Consider the following 17649-nt stretch of genomic DNA (forward strand, 5'->3'; position numbering starts at 1 on the left):
CACTATAGTATGCCCTGCAGCCGACTTACAACTTATAATATCTAGGAAATGCCCGAATCATGAACTCCACTACGAATGATACCCTCATGGACACAAACAACATCACAAACCATAACTATACAATCGCCATGATGCTGTTCCTCGTGGCATACTCAATATTCGAGGCTCCCAGCAACTTGGCGCTGAAGCGGTTTCAACCCCATCGGTCAGCCCACCAGTACAGCTTCTAAAGAAGGATAACAACTAATGACTTCAGATGGCTTGGTTTCCTTGTCGTCGCATTTGGAGCGTTTTGCACAGGCATTGGCTTTACGCACACATATGCCGAATTAGCCGTGCTTCGGTTCTTGCTCGGTGCGGCTGAGGCAGGAGTCTTCCCCGGCATGATCTTCTACTTCACCTTTTGGTATAAGCCCGGAGAGCGTGCTATTCGGATTGCCATTTTCCTCTGCAGTGCTACACTATCGGGTGCATTTGGAGGGTAAGTCATATGAAGTCTCTAATGTTGAGTTGATATTAACGCCTCTTAGTGCTATTGCGTATGGCGTGGGCCGACTCAACGGTAGACAAGGGCTTGAAGGGTGGAGGTGGCTCTTCATCATCGAGGGGGTTCCGTCCAGTAAGTTAACCGCGCACTGCCTGGCCAAGTCATTATCTAACAGAAGCTACCTACAGTCGCTGCCGGAATCCTCGTCTTCTTCTTCATGCCCAGCTACCCGGAAAAGGCCGGCTGGCTGACACCAGAAGAGAAAGAGCTGTCGGCTCGCCGACTAGGAGCCCACCGTAGCGCTGGGTACGTACCATCCCCTGCACTGATAGATACCACAGCTAACATCCTCTCAGGTCCGACAAACTCAGCTGGGAAGACGCCAAAGCAACACTCACCGACCTCCGCATGTATATGCACTACCTGACCTACCTTACCGTCGGCACCGGCGTCGCCTCGCTCGGATACTTTGCTCCCACCATCATCGAGGGTCTTGGATACAGTGATCTCCGAGCGCAGCTCTTTACCGTCCCTCCGTACGGCATCGCGTATCCCGTCACTCTGTTGCTTGCCTGGCTCTCCGACCGCTTGAAGACACGCGGACTGATCGCGACGTGCTCTTCAGGTGCTGCTTGTATTGCGTTTATCATTCAGGGTGAGCTCCCCATGCGATACACTGTCACTCCAAGTGAACAACGACATACTGACCAAACCCAGCATGCCTCCCCGCAGACGCATTCACAGCCCGCTACGCCTTCCTGTGCATCTCCACAATCGGCGTCTTCGGCGGCCTCCCCTCGCTCAACGCCTGGGTCGGCGACAACGTGCGCAACACGACGGCTGCATCGCTAACCATCGCGCTGAATATCGCATTCTCGGGGCCCGGTCAGATTATCGGGGTGTGGATTTATCGGGCTCAGGATAAGCCTGCGTATCGGTTGGGGCATGGGGTTAATGCGGCGATGAGCTTTTGCTCGGCGTGTTTGGCGCTGGGGTTGACGGTTTATTATCGGAGACTGAATCGGAAGATGAAGGGGACGGATCAGGTTCCGTGGGTTGCGTAGGGTTTTGGTGAAGATTTGGTTGTTGGGAACTTTTATGGGATATTCGGGGTAGGCGCACTGGTATTGAATTGATTAACTCCTTCTTCTATCCCTTCTGTTCTCTCTAACAAGCGGATCAAACATCACTTTCAACATCGTCTACAGTTGGAACTTTATCAACCCTCATCCCCAAGAAATCTGCCACATCCTTGACACAATCCCAAACAACCTGCACCTTCTCCTTACTAACCCCAAGCCTCCTCGTCCCGCGAATATGCCAATGCGTCTCGAGCCTCAGATTCTGAATCATAATCCCGGGAAGCACAACAAGCTGCGTGTCGAGATCATCCAAGACCTTCCGATCAGATAGATAAAATCCATAAGTAATCTCCTGGCTAATCCAAGCGAAATCCTTATGCGCATCGAAGAGCCCGATCGTCGTCCCAGAGTTCCCCTTGTACAGTTTACTAAACCAGTCCATCCCGCGCTGATGATTCGCTTCATCGCACTGCCACCCTTCCCGGGTAGATGTATAATCGCGATCCTCCTCGCGCTCAACACTCGCAATGGACAGTATAGACTCGATGGGCTTGCAGACGCCGACGATGGAGATGGATTTCACGAGGGCTTCGCGGAGGCGGCGGACGAGGGCTTGTCGGGATTCGGGGGAGGCATATTCCGGTTTGGAGGTGAGGTATGTGTAGAGTTGGTGGGCTTGGTCTGGTTCCGTTGAGGCTGTGAGGGTTGCGATTGCGAGGATGGGCCAGCGGCTGGGGTCGAAGCCTGCGGCGGAGAATTTTTCCTCGAGGGTTGTGAAGAGGGGCGTTAGGTTTGGTGGTGCAGGTGGCATGGTGGGTTGAGTGAGCTGGAGATCAGCTGGAAGTGAGGGGCAAGGCGTGGAGTATCGTATCCGGAGGACGTGGCTTCGGCGCTGGTAGAGGGAGATTATATCGATCCTGCAGAGGTTGGTGAAATGCAGTCGGCAGGAGTGGCGCCTTCCCCTTATTGCGATGCGACAGGCCGAGATGTCTCCTTTGCGATCCGGGGAGCAATTGCCATCTCCGAAATCATCATTTTTGAATTCGATAAACACAGATCATCGTATGGAGCTCCACAAATCTTGGAGATTGGAGATCACCCACGTCAGAGGCGTATGCGGAGAGTCGGGGAAACCTCGGTTAGTGGGGAGGGGGTATGCATCATGCGCCCGGCCCACCCTCCGGGCTCCGGATGACTTACATGCCTTTGCTCTGTGCAACCTCTATTGTTAGGCATCGGAGGTGGAACACAACTCCCCAGGCACCCCCGCTTCTGCGGAGATCTGATCGTCACCTTGTTTGTCATAGCTCCACGAGTCAGTCATTCACGGGAATACTCCGTGGGGGGAGCGAGCAATATCTCCAACTGCGGAATCGGCAAATACGCCCTTTGGGTGAGACAAGGATAGGAGACGAGTCAGTTGGGCGTATTCCCTGCTGACGGGAGATAAGCTTCGGCAGTTCAGTGTTGGTTCGTTCCTTATATCAGAGCAAATACCGAGTCACGTCCTGAAAGCTTCCAGCAGAATGGGAAAGTCATCAAGCAAAATGTTGTCCAACGGCCATACAGATTCAGATTTCTATGCCCAACTGGCATCAAAGACGGTCATCGTCACAGGCGGTGCAGGAGGCATCGGCGAAGCAACAGCAAGAGTCTTCAACAGACACGGCGCGAATGTAGTCATCGCCGATATTCCCAGCTCATCGGAGCTCGCTGAGAAAGCAATCGCTACTTTCGCACATCCAGAGAAAGCCAGCTTCGTGCCTGTGGACATCCTCGACTGGAAACAAATGACACATCTTTTCCGCAGCACGGTGGAAAGATACGGAAGCCTCGATACTGTTGTTGCCAACGCGGGTATTATGGAAAAGACGGAGACACTTGATATCGAGAGTACAGATGCCGAGGGTAATCTGTTAGAGTCTACGGGGGCGTTCAAAGTGATTGATGTAAATGTCAAAGGGACGTTGAACAGTGAGTATCAATCTGCCTCAACACGGAGTAGAGGCTGACAAGGTTAGCTCTGAGACTGGCGATGCACCATATGAAATCATCCACGGGCGAGAGGACCGGCCGAAAATCAATCGTCCTAGTTGCCTCGACGTCAGGATATTTTGGTGGCACCGGGGTATCCGCATACGTCGCTTCCAAGCATGCGATCATCGGTCTGATACGAAGCTCCCACGTCGCAGCCAAGAAACACGGCATCACAGTCACGGGTATCTCGCCCTTTTTCACAACGACAAATATCACAGCCAAGGCAGGGAAGCAGTGGGAAGCTGATGGTCTCAAGCCGAATACGCCGGAGGATGTAGGACTGGCCATCGCGCAGAGTTCGGTCGGGGCGGAGAGTGGTACTTGCACTTTGGTACGTTTCTCCTCATCTCTTCCGAGGGTTGTGATGGTCTAACTGGAGCAGGTTGCCGGCCCATTTCGCAAGGAAATGGAGCACAGTCGAAACCAGATCATGTCGCAGTGGGTAGGGCAGGACATTTGGGATTTCTTCCAGAAAGCATTCAGGATTATCTCGGGGAGTGGAGGGTATAACCTACCAAACGTGAACTCAACATAGCATCAATTTCACACTGTACGTGGGGTCCATCTCTGAAGACACATAACCATGATAACATTTGCGCGATAAGCATATCTTGTAGTCTTCCTTTCCCGGAACGCACCCCAGGTCCGTTGGCGAGCAGCGTATCGGAGACTTGAAAGAGACGCCGGACAGCAGTCCATGGACACCGATTCCCCTTCATTTTATATTCCAGGCTATGATCGCCTTCTTCCCAGCCTCTTCGACTTGCATTTCTCTGCGTTTCATTTCTCGAAATTTCAAGCATGCCTAAAATCGAACAAGACCGATGGAACCGGGCGCGTCAGTTGGGGAGCGCGTTTGATGGCAGGGAACTCCGATGGGGTCATCGTGCGAAGCCGGATCGAAAGAACAATTCGGTCGGGAGTCTGGTACACAATAACAGAACCATGTTAAGATTCGAGTGCGATCGCCTCAAGGCTTCGTCTGGTTCGACTGCGCTGAGGCAGAAGATCAGGGAAGAAGGAGGCTGTCAACAACGCGTGACGGCAAGCACGGAATAACCTTTCTTCCGACCAACTTGGGAATCAAAGTATAGATCTCTCGCTAAGCAAGAAAATCGTGTGTTTGGGTATTTATGGGTATATAGGCATTTCTACTGGTCCATGTGTGCTTTATTTTATTAATACAAAGTGTCGGTCATTAGGTCCTGGATTTGGAGTTTCCCTGTTGTTTTATATATATATTGTTCGCTCAGCTAGGGGAAACAGTCCATACGGAGTAGATAATGCAAGCTAAACTCTTAGGCGCCGACAGAGGATTCTTGGATATTAAGAAACTTAAGCTTCTGTACCCAAGTTCTTGGCTGTTGTCTGAATCCAACTCCCTCCCAGAGCCCCCGATCAACGTGCTTTGAGATGCCTTCAACAATCATCACCTAAAGAGACAAAGCAACACAAAGAATAGCGGCCAAGATAAAGGGCTCATTGTGTAAACATAGCCGGCCGACTATAAATGATGCTATAGACTTTTCTAAGAGCGTGTCTGTCATCTGCAAAACATCCAACAATCGATCTCACCAAGGACCTACTACCCCTACACACACTCTAGCTCTCACAATGGCGAATACACTGCTCAAACTTGGCTCTCAAGCCCAAGGCTTCACCCTAACCTCCAAAGGCTACCTCCAACCCGCAACAGGCACCGTGAAAGAGATCCTAACATTCAAGCTGTACCTATGCGTGGAGCCCATCACGGCCCAAGACATCTCGGAGTCCGTGTTGCAGACCCCTGCTGACTTGGAAAAAAGACAGCATACGACATGGGTGTTTAAGGACGGGCCCCCGCGTCTCTGCAAACGGACATTTGGGTATGGGTTTGGGAGTGTAAGAAGGTTTCTCAGGATTATTCTGTTGCGATCGTTGACTCTGATGGAAAAGGAGAGAGTTCGACATGGGAGACGGAGGATCCGGCGCTTTTGGTATAGGAGCCGGATTGTGATTATTACGCGTGTGTATTTATTTTCTACTATGACGGAAGAGTGTGTTGCCAACAACCCTTTCCAATATATCATGGGATTTGCCCAAATCCTGATTGCAACTGATAGTAGTCTCTTAGGAACAATATCAGATATCGTCATCTAGTAGTTGGTTGTCAGCCGTCTCTGTTGCGTCGCTAAGGTCACCCTCCCCCTTTCAGGATGTCTTGAAATGAGAGACCCTTTTGTCGCCTTGTCCAGGTCTTCATGAAAAAGCTTATGCGTCGCTTTTGCCATTTCGCCCTTTGCTTACTACCTATAGGTCTCAATTTCAAGCATCAGAGACTTCATAAAAGAAACAAATCTTTATAGACTGCCCCTTTCAAACCACAATAGACAAGCAAAAGGAAACCAACCTTTGAGGGTTCCAAGTCGTAAACCTGTATAATGCGGCCACAAAGAGGTGGACATGGGTTGAAACACTTTCATCGTGGTTATGACATGGGCCTTCATCGTCACAGACAATAGTTGTAGCCCTACACAAAGGACACAGCCCTTTCAGTCAATACAGACATAGAACGTGTATACAAAGGCACTATGAAGGTCTAAACAAAAGAATGAAAAGCCAGTCTTTCAAGTGTTGAGGCAAGTGGGATATAAATACCATGATAGATTGCCTGAAGCGTCTTAAATCACATCCTTCAACTACTCACCACTCAATCACCAGCCTTGCTCTCTTCAACTAAGCATCCTTTACTAACCACTCCAACCCCAACGACAACTCAGTATCCAAGATGGCTCCAGTTCAACAGATCAAGATGGGTGACATCTGCGACGGCTTCGTGGAGACACCCGGAGACACCCTCCGCGCTGCCCGGGGCAAGGTATACAGCATCATCACGTTCCCCCTGATCGTGATGACGAACCCCCGAGACGCTAAGGAGGAGAGAGAGAGTCGGGACGTGCTTCTGAACAAGGAAGACCTGATGCGGCTCGCTCTTTACGACAATTGCGATTTCAAGCTCCCCGACGCCAAGGGCATCGGGATGGGATTGTGGATTGCTGGGGACGACAAGCTGGTCCGGTGGTCTAAGGGGCGTGTCTGTCATGTTGCGAAGGATATGAGCATCGCGCTGGTTACTGAGGAGGGAAAGGAGGAGGTGGAAACGCTGTGCTTCGCAAGGAATCCCTGGACTGGGACGAAGGCTGCGCTTGGGTTCAGGTAAGTGGTTGCTTGGCCTTACGGGTTTGGAGGTAAGTAGGTGGTAAATAGTTTATCCATTGGGTATTTAATCATTTGGAGTAAGCAAAAGGGTAGCCAGGTTATCTGGCTGGCTTACTTGTATATCAAATGTGAGTTTATTTGTTTTGTCTGAGATATTTCATGCGTAGATCGTAAGGTAATTGATAGAAAAGACCACGCTTTTGCAGATCTCGTCCCCAAACAATCGTCAAGAGCATACAATATAGGCTCAATCTTGAAACCACTGGCTGTTTGGCGAGTGCCGTGTATGGGAGAAACCCTCGAGATCTTATTTAAAACCTCTATAAGTTATTCTTGCGTCTAAACAATCACATACGACCACAGGGTGTGGAGAACAGGGCTTCCCGTCCGCTCAGCCGTACTTAAGCCACACGCCGGTAGGTTAGTAGTATGGTGGGTGACCACATGCGAATCCCTACTGTTGTATGTTTTTAGTGTTTTTTTTTTTTTTGCCTGGTCCTGACTAGTCAGGCTTAGCGCCCATGCTGCTCTACCTTCAGGCCTTCATCTAACTTTCCCCTCGTACAGTACCATGACATGCTCGGACACCCCCGATATGTGGGGTCCGCTAGACCGAAAATGGTCTGGGCGTGGTCTCCTAGGCTCGGCGGAGCTCCCCGATGAATTGGCACGATTTTCGAGCCTTTGGGCCCGCTTGGTTGTCTTCAATAAGTATGTTTTCCTGACTGCGCTTGGGCGTGTCTTGATTGACAGTTACTTTCTAATGGCATTCTTTGTCTTCGTTTTCTCTCTCTCTCTCTCTCCGCTTAGCTCAGCGCTACTTCTTCCGCTTAGGTAGCTCAAATCAGGAGGCTGTCTCGTCGACTCATATAGAACCGACATCCTATATGGTCCCACTGTCGCTTCAGTCCCTCAGCATTTTCGTCTTGTGTGCGTCATGATTGATCAAACATTGCACTCTCAAAGCAAAAGAACACAACATTCCTTGTCTGTTCAGATAATACCTCCGGCGCACATGTCTATGCAGCCCGAACCAGATCTTGAGAAGAACAACTCACCAGGCAACATCTCGACAGCTCAGCCATTGCCATCTTGCCCGACTCCCGCAAATGCCGACGTCGTCGACTGGGATGACCCGGATCATCCTGAAAGGCCTTTAAACTGGCCAAATCTCAAAAAATGGATCAATGTCCTGGCTGTTTCAGTGCTTACAATTCTCACGTTCGTCCCATCCGAATGGCTTTCTCTGAATTTCATCTAACCTCACGGTACTATCCTTAGAACCTTTGCCTCCTCAATCATTGCGCCCGCAGTTCAACAGATTATGAATGAAATGAACACAACAAACCGCGATATCGGTTCCTTCGCTGTGTCAATTTATCTTCTCGGTTATGCTTCTGGTCCTCTCGTCATTGCGCCACTCAGCGAAATCTACGGCCGCCTTCCCATCTACCACGTCTGCACCCTGCTCTTCCTCGTCACCAACGTCGCGTGCGCCTTGTCTATCAACATCCCCATGCTCGTCATCTTTCGTTTCCTCACGGGCTTAGTAGGTTCCGGCCCATTGACAGTTGGACCAGGAACCGTTGCAGATTGCTTCAGGCAGGAAGAGCGAGGCAGGGCTATGGCCGTTTGGACTATGCCTGTATTATTGGGGCCTAGCATTGGGCCTGCTATTGGAGCCTATATCTCGAGATACCTTGGCTGGAGGTGGAACTTTTGGGTCCTGGTCATCATGGTGGGTTTTTTTTCTTGACCTTGACAACTGATTAGCCGGTCCTGACATTCTCTGTATAGTCTGGCGTAGTGCTTGTTACCTGTTTTGCCATTCAGAAGGAGACTCACCTTCCAACCCTCCTTAAGCGAAGGAGGAAAAACATGCAGAAGGTACACTGCGAGACTGAACCCCGCTGCGCCGAGAATCTCGATAAATCACACTTTCAACTCATCAAAGGAGCTCTCATTCGCCCTTTAAAGATGCTCTTCCTATCACCAATCGTCCTCGGCCTCTCGGTCCTAACCGCCGTCGCTTACGGAACCCTCTACCTCCTGTTTACTACCACGACTGAAGTATTCAAGACCAGATACGGCATAGTTACTAATGTGGGACTGGTTTATCTCGGCTTCGGCTGCGGCCAGTTCATAGGGCTCTTTCTCTTTGGTGCAGTCTCCGATAACATTGTTGGACGCATGGCCAAAGGCGGCGAGATGAAGCCCGAGTATCGTCTTCCAATCATGGTGCCCGGCGCCGCAGCCATACCCATTGGCCTCCTTATTTATGGCTGGACGGCACAGTACCGGATCTTCTGGCTGGTGCCAATTATCGGCTCCTTTCTCATCGGAATCGGCATGATAACCGTGTTTACTGCGGTAGGTACGTATTTAGTCGATGCTTTCCCTATTCATGCTGCGAGTGCTACTGCAGCAAACACGGTGCTTCGCAGCATTGGAGGTGCGTTGTTGCCTCTCGCTGGCCCGAGGATGTACGAAGCGCTGGACCAAGGATGGGGAAATACGTTGCTTGCCGGTGTGTCTCTAGGGATGATGGGCATGATAGTCCTTGCATATAAGTATGGAGAGAGATTAAGGGCGCGTTCCAAATACCTCGATTAGCAGGACAGCGAGCACTAAAAAGAATAGAATGCATCTAGGAACATAGCCATGCTCATCAAATAGGTGGAGACAGGCGAAGACGCGCAAGGTGATTCGAACGCACTTGCGAAAAGATACTGTCAAGAGTTTATCATCTAGACTATTGCATGGTGCTGATGATTTCCCAGGCACGCACCCTTCCAACGTCATTTTCACGCACGCTGCATGTTAGTACATTAGAGCCACAATTCTACCATTCTACCTTTAAAAATATATAAGTAGTTTATAGTATATTGTTCTATAATACCTAGTTTTTAAAGGTAAAAAGGTAGATTTATAGCTGTAATGCACCAAAAGACAGGTACCGAGGTGAAATTTAAAAAACCACTTTACACATCTTTCCCTAAGATCTCGCGTTTTTTGTCGTGCTTCTCTTGCCTCCCCTTAAATAAATTACACCACTAGATTTTATTATTTCAGTTTAAACGTTTAAACCCTAGTATACCATTATAAAGGGATAAGAAGTATCCTACTAAGAAGCATAGGTCAAAGGGGTTTGGGATATAATAAATTCTAGGTGTGCGCCAAAATTGCAACGGAAGGGTACATTGTGTGGCCCCCATCTTTGAATCCGACAAATTTGAGTCAAAGGCCGGACCATGTCATCGTCTCCTTCAACTCAAGCTCCCCCCGCAGCAAAACCGTTTGGCTGCTTGAACCAACCAGGACCTTGTAAACTCCCTTCTCAGACACCCAGCAAGAAAGCTCCTCATCCCAAAATGCCGTTGCAAATCGGTCTAGGGCTATCTTGACCTGCCGAGTCTCTCCCGACCGCAGATACACTTTCTTGAACCCCTTTAGCTCCTTCTCCGGCCGTCTGATTGAAGACATGGCCGCGTCGGCTGCGATGTAAAGCTGAACGGCTTCAGCTCCATCAACTGGGCCCGAGTTTGTCACGTCAAGGGTTACATGCGAGGGCTTAATCACCAGGTTCGCGTAGACGAAGGTAGTATATGAGAGACCATATCTGTATCAAATGTTTAGCTGAAACACTCGTAGCAATAGAAAGGTCAAGGTTAATTCTCACCCAAAGGGATAGAGTACTGCTCGATCCACCTTCTCGTAATACTTATATCCCACATAGATATCCTCGCCATAGATAACACGGCCCCTCTCGCTTCCAAAATTAAGGTATGTCGGGGTGTCCTCAATACGTCGTGGGAATGAAAGCGGCAGCTTCCCGCTAGGACATGTTTGACCGAATATAACATCAGCGATGCCATTTCCAGTCTCATTTCCCGCCAGCCAGGCGTGTAGATGAGTCTTCACATCATCAGCCCAAGGCAGCATGTTAAAGGGTGACCCGCTCTGGGTAATGACGATTGTGTCAGGAGCAGCAGCTAGTACAGCGGAGACGAGGCGAGGGAGTACTCCGGGAAGGTCCATGTGCGGACGATCAAAGCCCTCAGACTCCTGATCCCGCGTCAAACCAACGCAGAGGATGGTAACATCCGATTGGGTCGCTGCAGAAACGGCTTTGTTGATGGTCACTTCTGGGTCCACTACCTCAACGAGACCAAGTCTTCCTGCACCACCCCCGAAATTCACGACACCGGGCTTAATGAGCTTAGAGGAAGGCGCGCTTTCGAACTCGACTTTGATCCTGTATGTCTGGCCCTGGACAAGCTCGACTTCCGCCTTTTCTTCCAGGGTTCCCTTGCCAAAAAAGAATGTGCCGCCACGCTGTACGGTGCTATTGTCGATTAACAAGCGACCGTCGATGTACAGCATTGCAGAGCCGTAGACGGCTAAGCCGAATTCGTATCTGCCGGTATGCTGTGCAACAAAATCGCCCTCAATATCTGCATAGAAAAGCCGTTCTAGTTTGGGGTGCGAGTATCCCATAAGCTGCCATGACGAATCAGGCACGACAGTCTCGTCCACCACTTCGCGGTCGGGTATGGAAGGAGGTTCTCCGTAGAAGCGAACCCGGAGACCAGGGCCGCCATCTGGCGTTGTTACTTCTGAACTCTGCAATGTAGGGTTCCAACCATTCGCGGACGCCCCGATTTCATATTTGACCTCGACATCGGGCGGTAGTTGATCGACGATCCCCTGGAAAGGAGAGACCGTGTAGTAGGGCTGAAGATATGCGGACCCGCCTCCACAGAATGCTGTGTTCTTCATGTTTGGTCCGATCAAGGCAATGCTTTTGAAAGACCGCTGGAGAGGTAATAGTCCGCTCGCATTCCGGAGCAGAACAACGCTATCGCCGGCGAGCTTCCGGTTTAACCGCCTGTCCTCGGGCAGGTCTCTTCCGCCTTCTTCTTCTGAGACGACGACCTGACTGGCTTTGCGAACGAACTCGAGCACGTTGCGAGCGCGAGCATTGATGGTTTCCCGTGACACCTTTCGAGTTGACACGGCAAGGTCTGCCAGCTGGCCTCGCTGTCTCGTGGGTCCTGGCATTTCTAGGTCCAGCCCTGCGTTTAGAGCTTCGGCAGTCGAGTATGTGCCGAACCTGGGTGATGCATTAGTTTTTGAATTTCAGTCAACAGCAAGAAGGGTTCACAACGAACCAGTCACTCATGATGAGGCCCTTCCACTTCCACTCCTCACGCAGAAGCCCATCGAGAAATTCTCTGTTCTCGGAGACGTGCTTCCCATTGACTCTGTTATAGCAAGCCATGACACCTCCCGGTGCCGCATCGTGAAGGGCAATTTGGAAGGGAAGCATATGAACCTCTCGCAGCGCACGTTCACTGACAATAGCATTCACGGCGACCCGTTCGTGCTCTTGGTCATTGGCTAGCCAATGCTTGATGACAGAAATCACACCCGTTGACTGTACGCCTTTGATATACGCAGCCGCCAGCTTGCCCGTTACATAAGGATCTTCTGACATGGACTCGAAGCCGCGGCCACCCAGTGGGGAGCGTTGGATACAGACAGTCGGACCTAGCCAGCAATGCGCGCCCTTGGCCTGACACTCCTGGCCGATCAGAATGCCTGCATGGTACAGGAGATCTTGGTCCCAAGTAGACGCCAGGCCGGTACCGCACGGCAAGCATGCTGCTGGTACACCGTCGATGAACTTGGTCCCCCGCACGCCGTTCGGCCCATCGCTGACCCTGATAGAGGGAACGTTGAATCTCGGGAGAGGGTTCGTGTGCCAAAAGTCCCGACCTATGAAGCGCGAATCAGTAAGTTCCTTCTTGGAGAAATAAGCATTCGCTGTCGCAGAGGCTCGTCATTTGGGACAAAGGCTTTACCCGAGAGTAAGGATATCTTCTCCGATACAGACGCGTTCCGGATTACATGCTCGACGTCGAAATCACGGTCCGCATCGAACGGTACTTGTATCGTTGAGACCATGGTCTTTCTTGTGTACAGCTAAGAGGTTCGAATTGTGGTCGGAATAACAATGGAATGGCCAGGACTCAAAAAAATAAGAAAGGGAAAAAAAATGGAAAGGACGAAAGAAAGTGAGAAAGAGAGAGAGAGAGAAACAGTTACAATCGTCTTGCCCCTGACAGTATCTATGCTAGAACCTTTGGGTCTGTTGCGAGTAGAGGTAATGAGGGGCATTGGGTTACCCCGAACCAAGGAATCGGAGGGAGCGCCCTGAAACGCTGAGGGGCTGCGGGGAATAAACACAAGAAAATCCTTCCTTGTCACGATGCAAGTTGTTCTGGAAGAAGGCGACTGTACTGGTCGGGGAGCTCCCCGACGGGCTCCATATGCCAAGAACCCAAGGAGCTTGATTGCCGAAGGACTGCCTAGAGCAGTGAACTCCACAGCCAAGATAAGGACGGGTGATTGTGATCTGTAGTCAAAACTGCTCGAATTATCTGTGCCAAATTGGAAGCCCCGCCGTTTGGCTCTTCAAAATAAGTCTGGGCTGAGTCCAGAGCCTGGTGAATCATGGAACGCCAATCTTCTGGGAGCACCACGCTCTGGACTGTGGTGCGAATGCGGGGTTGGTGCTGCTGCGTTTCACATTGGGCCCTATGGACTGCAGCCAAAATCAAGGACGCGGCAGTCGTGATTCGCAGCATATACCAGGTCCCCTGGTGTCGGTGGGCTACAGTTTGAGAAAGCTTGAGCATGCAGAAACGCACGCATTGAGATGCAAACAACCCAACGCGATCACAGACTGAAGGATGCATCTCTTCTACCAACAGGTCAACGCAAAGCCTGACGAAAGGCCGCGCGACGAGTTCACGGAGGGTGAAATATCGATGGCGCAGAACGAAGATCATGGCGTCGGGGTGGAAGTCGGCGACGTAGCCATCTGGTATCTCAAAGTAGAACATCTGCGGCAACAAGGAATACCAGTCGTGGATTTGAGACTCCATCATTTCGGCCTGGGCAATCATGCGACGCACATGTCTCTCCGTTGGTGTGTCGGGAACCTCCGAGTTCATCTGGAGTATACGATTGATGAGATGTCGAGCTGCGATTTCGGCAAGGTAATAATACCAACCCCGCTCTCTCTCCACTAATTCGGGATTCGGCGAGTGCGAGGTGAGACTTGGGGGTTGGGGAAATGTTAGGGGGAAATATGCGTTGTCGAGAACAGGTGGGCCGGGCAACGGCAGTTCTATCCTCAACTCGGACTCAGACTTCCAGATGGTAAAATACAGAGCTTGCAAGACAGTCAACTCATTGGAAGGTCCATCGCTGTTGTAAGTAAGTCCACCGAAGGGAAACTCGGTCAAGCTGAGGCTATGCCAGGCTGCGCCAGCAAGATTGAAGTACTTCCAGGCTTCGAGAGGCTCCATTCGATGCATGTACCAGATCCCCGCCAGACATAGGCATTGCACAGCCTGGACACTGTTCTGAGTTGCCGCATATCCCAAGCGTTTTATGGCAAGGTTCCAGAATTGCATCGCTAATTCCAGCTCGCTCCCTCCTTCAGCTTCGTGTCCTGGTGAAGGTGTCGAGCAGATCACCGATTCCGTCATCGGGTCAGGAATTTTGGGATAGGACTCAGTGATGGCAGCAATTGCACAAGTCAAGGTTACCAAGCAGGTTCGCGTAGACCAGTCAAGGCCGTTCTCAGCAATGTCCAAAATCATATCATGTAGCTCATTAAGGTCGATAATCGGATTTTTGGTGTGAATGTTATCAATGAACTTTGACTCTAGCCGCGCGAGCTGAGAAAAGCTCATGTCCGGCAGCGGGTAAGTATGACCAGCGGGTATGTTTCTTTGGGCAAAGAGACACACCGCGGGCCTGTCCGAGGCAAAGATCTTCCAGTCGAGGATGGATTCGACCCCTTGGGGTCGCATGACTGGGCATGGTGGCGCGTTGTTTGGACCCCACGGGGGGCATGCCTCTTGTTGGGAGGCTGAAAGAGCCGAAGACAAGGAAGGACTCGTCGCCAGTGGCGGCGTCGAGTGGTGCCCGCAGGAAATGCACAGCTGCTGCTGCGGGAGCTCGTTCCGCTGTCGTTTTTGACTCTCCACTAGGCTTGTCAACCTATGGATAGCCTGGAGGATTTCGGTCCCCGTTACTGCGTCACTGGGGCATGGGGAGTGTTAGCGGGAGACACTGTATGCATGAATGGGCGTCGCGGGGAGGGCCCGAGCTCTCACTCTGAATTTTCTGAGTACACGCAGGTGATGCCACGAGTCAAGCAGTACCCACAGCTTGGGCGTCTGCTATCACACTTGGTTTTGCGAAGACGACACTTCTCGCAAGCAGTGGCCCCACGGGATCTGGGGAAGGGGGCATCCGTGCTAGCGCTCTGGCGAGCTGCACGGCTCTCGCTTGCCATGGGTATCAGTCACGATGATGGTGATGGTGATGGGGACAGCGGATATCGGCCAGAATCGTAAAAGCGTGGAGGCAATGATGGCTTGACGTCGATTAAATGCGTCGGAGGCCTCCCGACGTGAAGCGTGTTCGCTGCGCTGGGTGGAGAAGCCGGCGCTTGGCAAAGGCCAGACTCCCGTAGCCAAGGCAGCTGATCCTCTCCTCGCCACCAGCTCCTGATTCGCTTCCACTGAGCCGGAGAATGGGGATTGTGGTCGCACTCTTGTAGCCAATCATCCGGGCCACTACCGTAACCAAATTGGGTCGGTAATTTTTACCCCCATCCTCTTCTCCGCAACCCCAGACTTCTCCGTCCCGACGACTGCCTCTTCACAATGTCGGGCAAGTGTGTCGTTTCCTTGCGTTAGTCCAGCCACGCGATGTTTCGTCTACTTGGCAAGTCCCAGCGAGAAGTATAAATGAAATCACTTGCCCGCACCATCCACAGGTGAAAAAGACATATGCTTTGACACAAAGTCTCGTTCTCGACACAAAAAACTTCGCCATGGGATTGCTCAATACGAACAAGGAAAAGAAGGAGGTTGCGGAAGATACTATGGAGTCAGAGCTCTTGAAGGTATAGTCAACACAATCGCAGTTCACTGGCGGCGGCTTCACCTTCATAGCATACTAAACCACCACAACTCAACAGGTGCTCCCCAAGACTGAGATACCATGGTACCGAACCAAACACCTCTTCCTCCTGAACTTGATACTCCTGGTCCCTCTTTTCAGCTCTTCTGCTGTTGGCTACGATGGTAACTTTCTATCTGCCTGTCCGAAGTTGTTGAGCAAAGGCTTAGAGATTGTCTTTCATAGGGTCCATGATGAACGGTCTTCAAACACTCCCACAATGGCGGGACTTCTTCGACAAGCCATCCTCTGCCGTCCTTGGTGCTACCAACGCAATCTATCCCGTCTGCAAAATCCTCGGTTTGGTACCTGCGAGCTGGATTTCTGACCGATGGGGACGCAAGACGCCCATGTACCTTGGATTGGTGGGCCTACTTTTCGGACCAGCTATCCAGGCGGCCGCGAGGAACCTCCCCATGTTCATTGTGTCCAGAGGCTTGATTGGCTTCGCCACCGTGTTTCCCCAGGTGTCTTGTCCTATTCTCGTCTCCGAGTTATCGTACCCTACCCATCGAGGCAAGATTACTGCTCTCTACAACACCTTCTTCTACTTTGGTGCTATTTCGGCGGCTTGGATCACATATGCAACTTTCAAGCTTGAATCGACATGGGCCTGGCGCATTCCTTCAGCCCTGCAGGCCGCAATTCCTTTCTGCCAGCTCTTGTTTGTATACTGGGTTCCCGAATCTCCTCGGTACGTTATGGACCCTTTTCCAACTCTCGTATTATCCTAACGAAGTCCCCTGTTAGATGGCTTATTGCGAATGGGAGAAAGGACCAGGCTGTTGCGATTCTTACCAAGTGGCATGCCGCTGGACAAGAATCTTCTCCTCTAGTAGACTACGAGATTGCCCAGATCGAAAGGGCCCTTGAACTGGAGCGAAACCAAGAGGCACGTGCATCTTGGATGAGCCTTGTTCGTACTGGCCCTATGCGCAAGCGGACTCTTATTGCCTTCATCCTCGGCTTCTTCAGCCAGTGGAACGGCATCGGCGTTGTGTCATATTATCTCACCCTTGTTCTCGACACCATCGGAATCACTGCTACCAAAGATCAGACGTTGATTAACGGCCTGCTCCAGATCTTTAACTTCATAGCGGCTGTCTTTGCTGGCGCAATGATGGTTGATCGATTCGGACGTCGCAGACTGCTGCTCACTTCCACAGCTGGTCTTTGCCTTAGCTACGTTGCTTGGACAGCGCTCACCAGCCATTTCGTTAAGACTCACGACGAATCAGCTGGTCGGGCGGTTGTGGCTTTTATCTTCATCGCCTACTTCTTCTACGATATCGCTTGGACACCGCTACCGCAAGCGTACACGATCGAGATCTTCCCCTTCTCAACCCGAAGCCGCGGCCTGACCACCCAGCTTACTTCATCTTACTTGGGCCTGATTACCGCCCAGCTGGTCAATCCCGTGGCTCTTGCTGCTGTCGGTTGGAAGTACTATATTGCCTTCTGCTGCATCTTGGCTGCTTTGACCACGGCCATCTACTTCTTGTTCCCGGAGACCAAAGGCCGCACCCTCGAACAGATTTCTGAGATTTTTGATGGGAAACCTGTCACCGTATTTGCTGAGGACATCATTGCCAAAGGAAAGATAGGTGTGGTGGAGCAGGTTGAGGTAGCTGACGAGCGTGAGGGCCGGAGTGTGTAGCTGTCTTGCAGGACACACACACACACACACACACACACACACACCATCTATCAACGCCCGTGACTGAGCCGAAAGGGGAACTATCACTCAACTAGCAGTATATTTCCTAATATTTGCCGTATAGCCCCTACAAATTCACTTTT

General features: G+C 51.2%; 8 protein-coding genes across 8 annotated transcripts in view; 5 read left to right on the forward strand and 3 right to left on the reverse strand.

The window, feature by feature from the left end:
- Positions 1–1551, forward strand: part of BJX68DRAFT_252230 (major facilitator superfamily domain-containing protein) — a gene marked incomplete at both ends in the record, with an annotated part of 1828 nt that extends 277 nt beyond the window's left edge. The window contains 6 exons of the mRNA XM_071042514.1: positions 46–205; positions 257–481; positions 531–619; positions 676–793; positions 844–1142; positions 1205–1551. Coding sequence (XP_070904126.1) covers positions 46–205; positions 257–481; positions 531–619; positions 676–793; positions 844–1142; positions 1205–1551 — 1238 coding nt within the window. The remainder of the gene's footprint in view (positions 1–45; positions 206–256; positions 482–530; positions 620–675; positions 794–843; positions 1143–1204) is intronic.
- Positions 1552–1609: 58 nt separating this feature from the next.
- BJX68DRAFT_114056 (uncharacterized protein) lies at positions 1610–2712 on the reverse strand. Its single transcript, XM_071035965.1, has one exon. It carries the CDS (start codon positions 2378–2380, stop codon positions 1667–1669), a length of 714 nt encoding a protein of 237 aa, XP_070904127.1. The 5' UTR covers positions 2381–2712; the 3' UTR covers positions 1610–1666.
- Positions 2713–2985: 273 nt separating this feature from the next.
- BJX68DRAFT_114052 (SDR family NAD(P)-dependent oxidoreductase) lies at positions 2986–4274 on the forward strand. Its single transcript, XM_071035964.1, has 3 exons — positions 2986–3543; positions 3591–3937; positions 3989–4274. The coding sequence occupies exons 1-3, from the start codon at positions 3096–3098 to the stop codon at positions 4139–4141; spliced, it is 948 nt and encodes a 315-aa protein (XP_070904128.1). The 5' UTR covers positions 2986–3095; the 3' UTR covers positions 4142–4274.
- A 946-nt stretch (positions 4275–5220) lies between these two features.
- BJX68DRAFT_261640 (uncharacterized protein) lies at positions 5221–6805 on the forward strand (the record flags this gene model as incomplete). The annotated part of the gene is made up of 2 exons (XM_071044196.1): positions 5221–5487; positions 6374–6805. The coding sequence occupies 2 exons, from the start codon at positions 5221–5223 to the stop codon at positions 6803–6805; spliced, it is 699 nt and encodes a 232-aa protein (XP_070904129.1).
- A 1014-nt stretch (positions 6806–7819) lies between these two features.
- On the forward strand, positions 7820–9417 carry BJX68DRAFT_252233 (MFS transporter; the record flags this gene model as incomplete). Its single annotated transcript, XM_071042515.1, has 3 exons — positions 7820–8025; positions 8086–8542; positions 8602–9417. The coding sequence occupies 3 exons, from the start codon at positions 7820–7822 to the stop codon at positions 9415–9417; spliced, it is 1479 nt and encodes a 492-aa protein (XP_070904130.1).
- A 503-nt stretch (positions 9418–9920) lies between these two features.
- BJX68DRAFT_114107 (beta-glucosidase H) lies at positions 9921–12973 on the reverse strand. The gene is made up of 4 exons (XM_071035966.1): positions 12669–12973; positions 11976–12582; positions 10484–11917; positions 9921–10423 (listed from the first exon to the last, which is right to left on the reverse strand). Exons 1-4 carry the CDS (start codon positions 12769–12771, stop codon positions 10042–10044), a joined length of 2526 nt encoding a protein of 841 aa, XP_070904131.1. The 5' UTR covers positions 12772–12973; the 3' UTR covers positions 9921–10041.
- BJX68DRAFT_225993 (uncharacterized protein) lies at positions 12585–15260 on the reverse strand. Its single transcript, XM_071038440.1, has 2 exons — positions 14997–15260; positions 12585–14922 (listed from the first exon to the last, which is right to left on the reverse strand). The coding sequence occupies exons 1-2, from the start codon at positions 15176–15178 to the stop codon at positions 13176–13178; spliced, it is 1929 nt and encodes a 642-aa protein (XP_070904132.1). The 5' UTR covers positions 15179–15260; the 3' UTR covers positions 12585–13175.
- A 783-nt stretch (positions 15261–16043) lies between these two features.
- Positions 16044–17623, forward strand: BJX68DRAFT_276602 (general substrate transporter; the record flags this gene model as incomplete). The annotated part of the gene is made up of 2 exons (XM_071048140.1): positions 16044–16543; positions 16600–17623. The coding sequence occupies 2 exons, from the start codon at positions 16044–16046 to the stop codon at positions 17504–17506; spliced, it is 1407 nt and encodes a 468-aa protein (XP_070904133.1). The 3' UTR covers positions 17507–17623.
- Between the last annotated feature and the right edge of the window lie 26 nt (positions 17624–17649).

Source organism: Aspergillus pseudodeflectus (assembly GCF_044049435.1).
Source record: "Aspergillus pseudodeflectus strain CBS 756.74 chromosome Unknown BJX68scaffold_3, whole genome shotgun sequence".
Classification (NCBI taxonomy): Eukaryota; Fungi; Ascomycota; class Eurotiomycetes; order Eurotiales; family Aspergillaceae; genus Aspergillus; species Aspergillus pseudodeflectus.

Excerpts from the sequence above, each read along its gene's own strand:
- BJX68DRAFT_114056 (XM_071035965.1), bottom strand. The coding sequence starts at position 2,380 with ATGCCACCTGCACCACCAAACCTAACGCCCCTCTTCACAACCCTCGAG.
- BJX68DRAFT_114052 (XM_071035964.1), top strand. The coding sequence starts at position 3,096 with ATGGGAAAGTCATCAAGCAAAATGTTGTCCAACGGCCATACAGATTCA. Across the intron at positions 3,544-3,590 it reads TGTCAAAGGGACGTTGAACA|CTCTGAGACTGGCGATGCAC; the intron begins GTGAGTATCAAT and ends TGACAAGGTTAG. Across the intron at positions 3,938-3,988 it reads AGAGTGGTACTTGCACTTTG|GTTGCCGGCCCATTTCGCAA; the intron begins GTACGTTTCTCC and ends TAACTGGAGCAG.
- BJX68DRAFT_114107 (XM_071035966.1), bottom strand. The coding sequence starts at position 12,771 with ATGGTCTCAACGATACAAGTACCGTTCGATGCGGACCGTGATTTCGAC. Across the intron at positions 11,918-11,975 it reads GGCCTCATCATGAGTGACTG|GTTCGGCACATACTCGACTG; the intron begins GTTCGTTGTGAA and ends TGCATCACCCAG. Across the intron at positions 10,424-10,483 it reads GCAGTACTCTATCCCTTTGG|ATATGGTCTCTCATATACTA; the intron begins GTGAGAATTAAC and ends CATTTGATACAG.
- BJX68DRAFT_225993 (XM_071038440.1), bottom strand. The coding sequence starts at position 15,178 with ATGGCAAGCGAGAGCCGTGCAGCTCGCCAGAGCGCTAGCACGGATGCC. Across the intron at positions 14,923-14,996 it reads GTGTACTCAGAAAATTCAGA|TGACGCAGTAACGGGGACCG; the intron begins GTGAGAGCTCGG and ends CCCATGCCCCAG.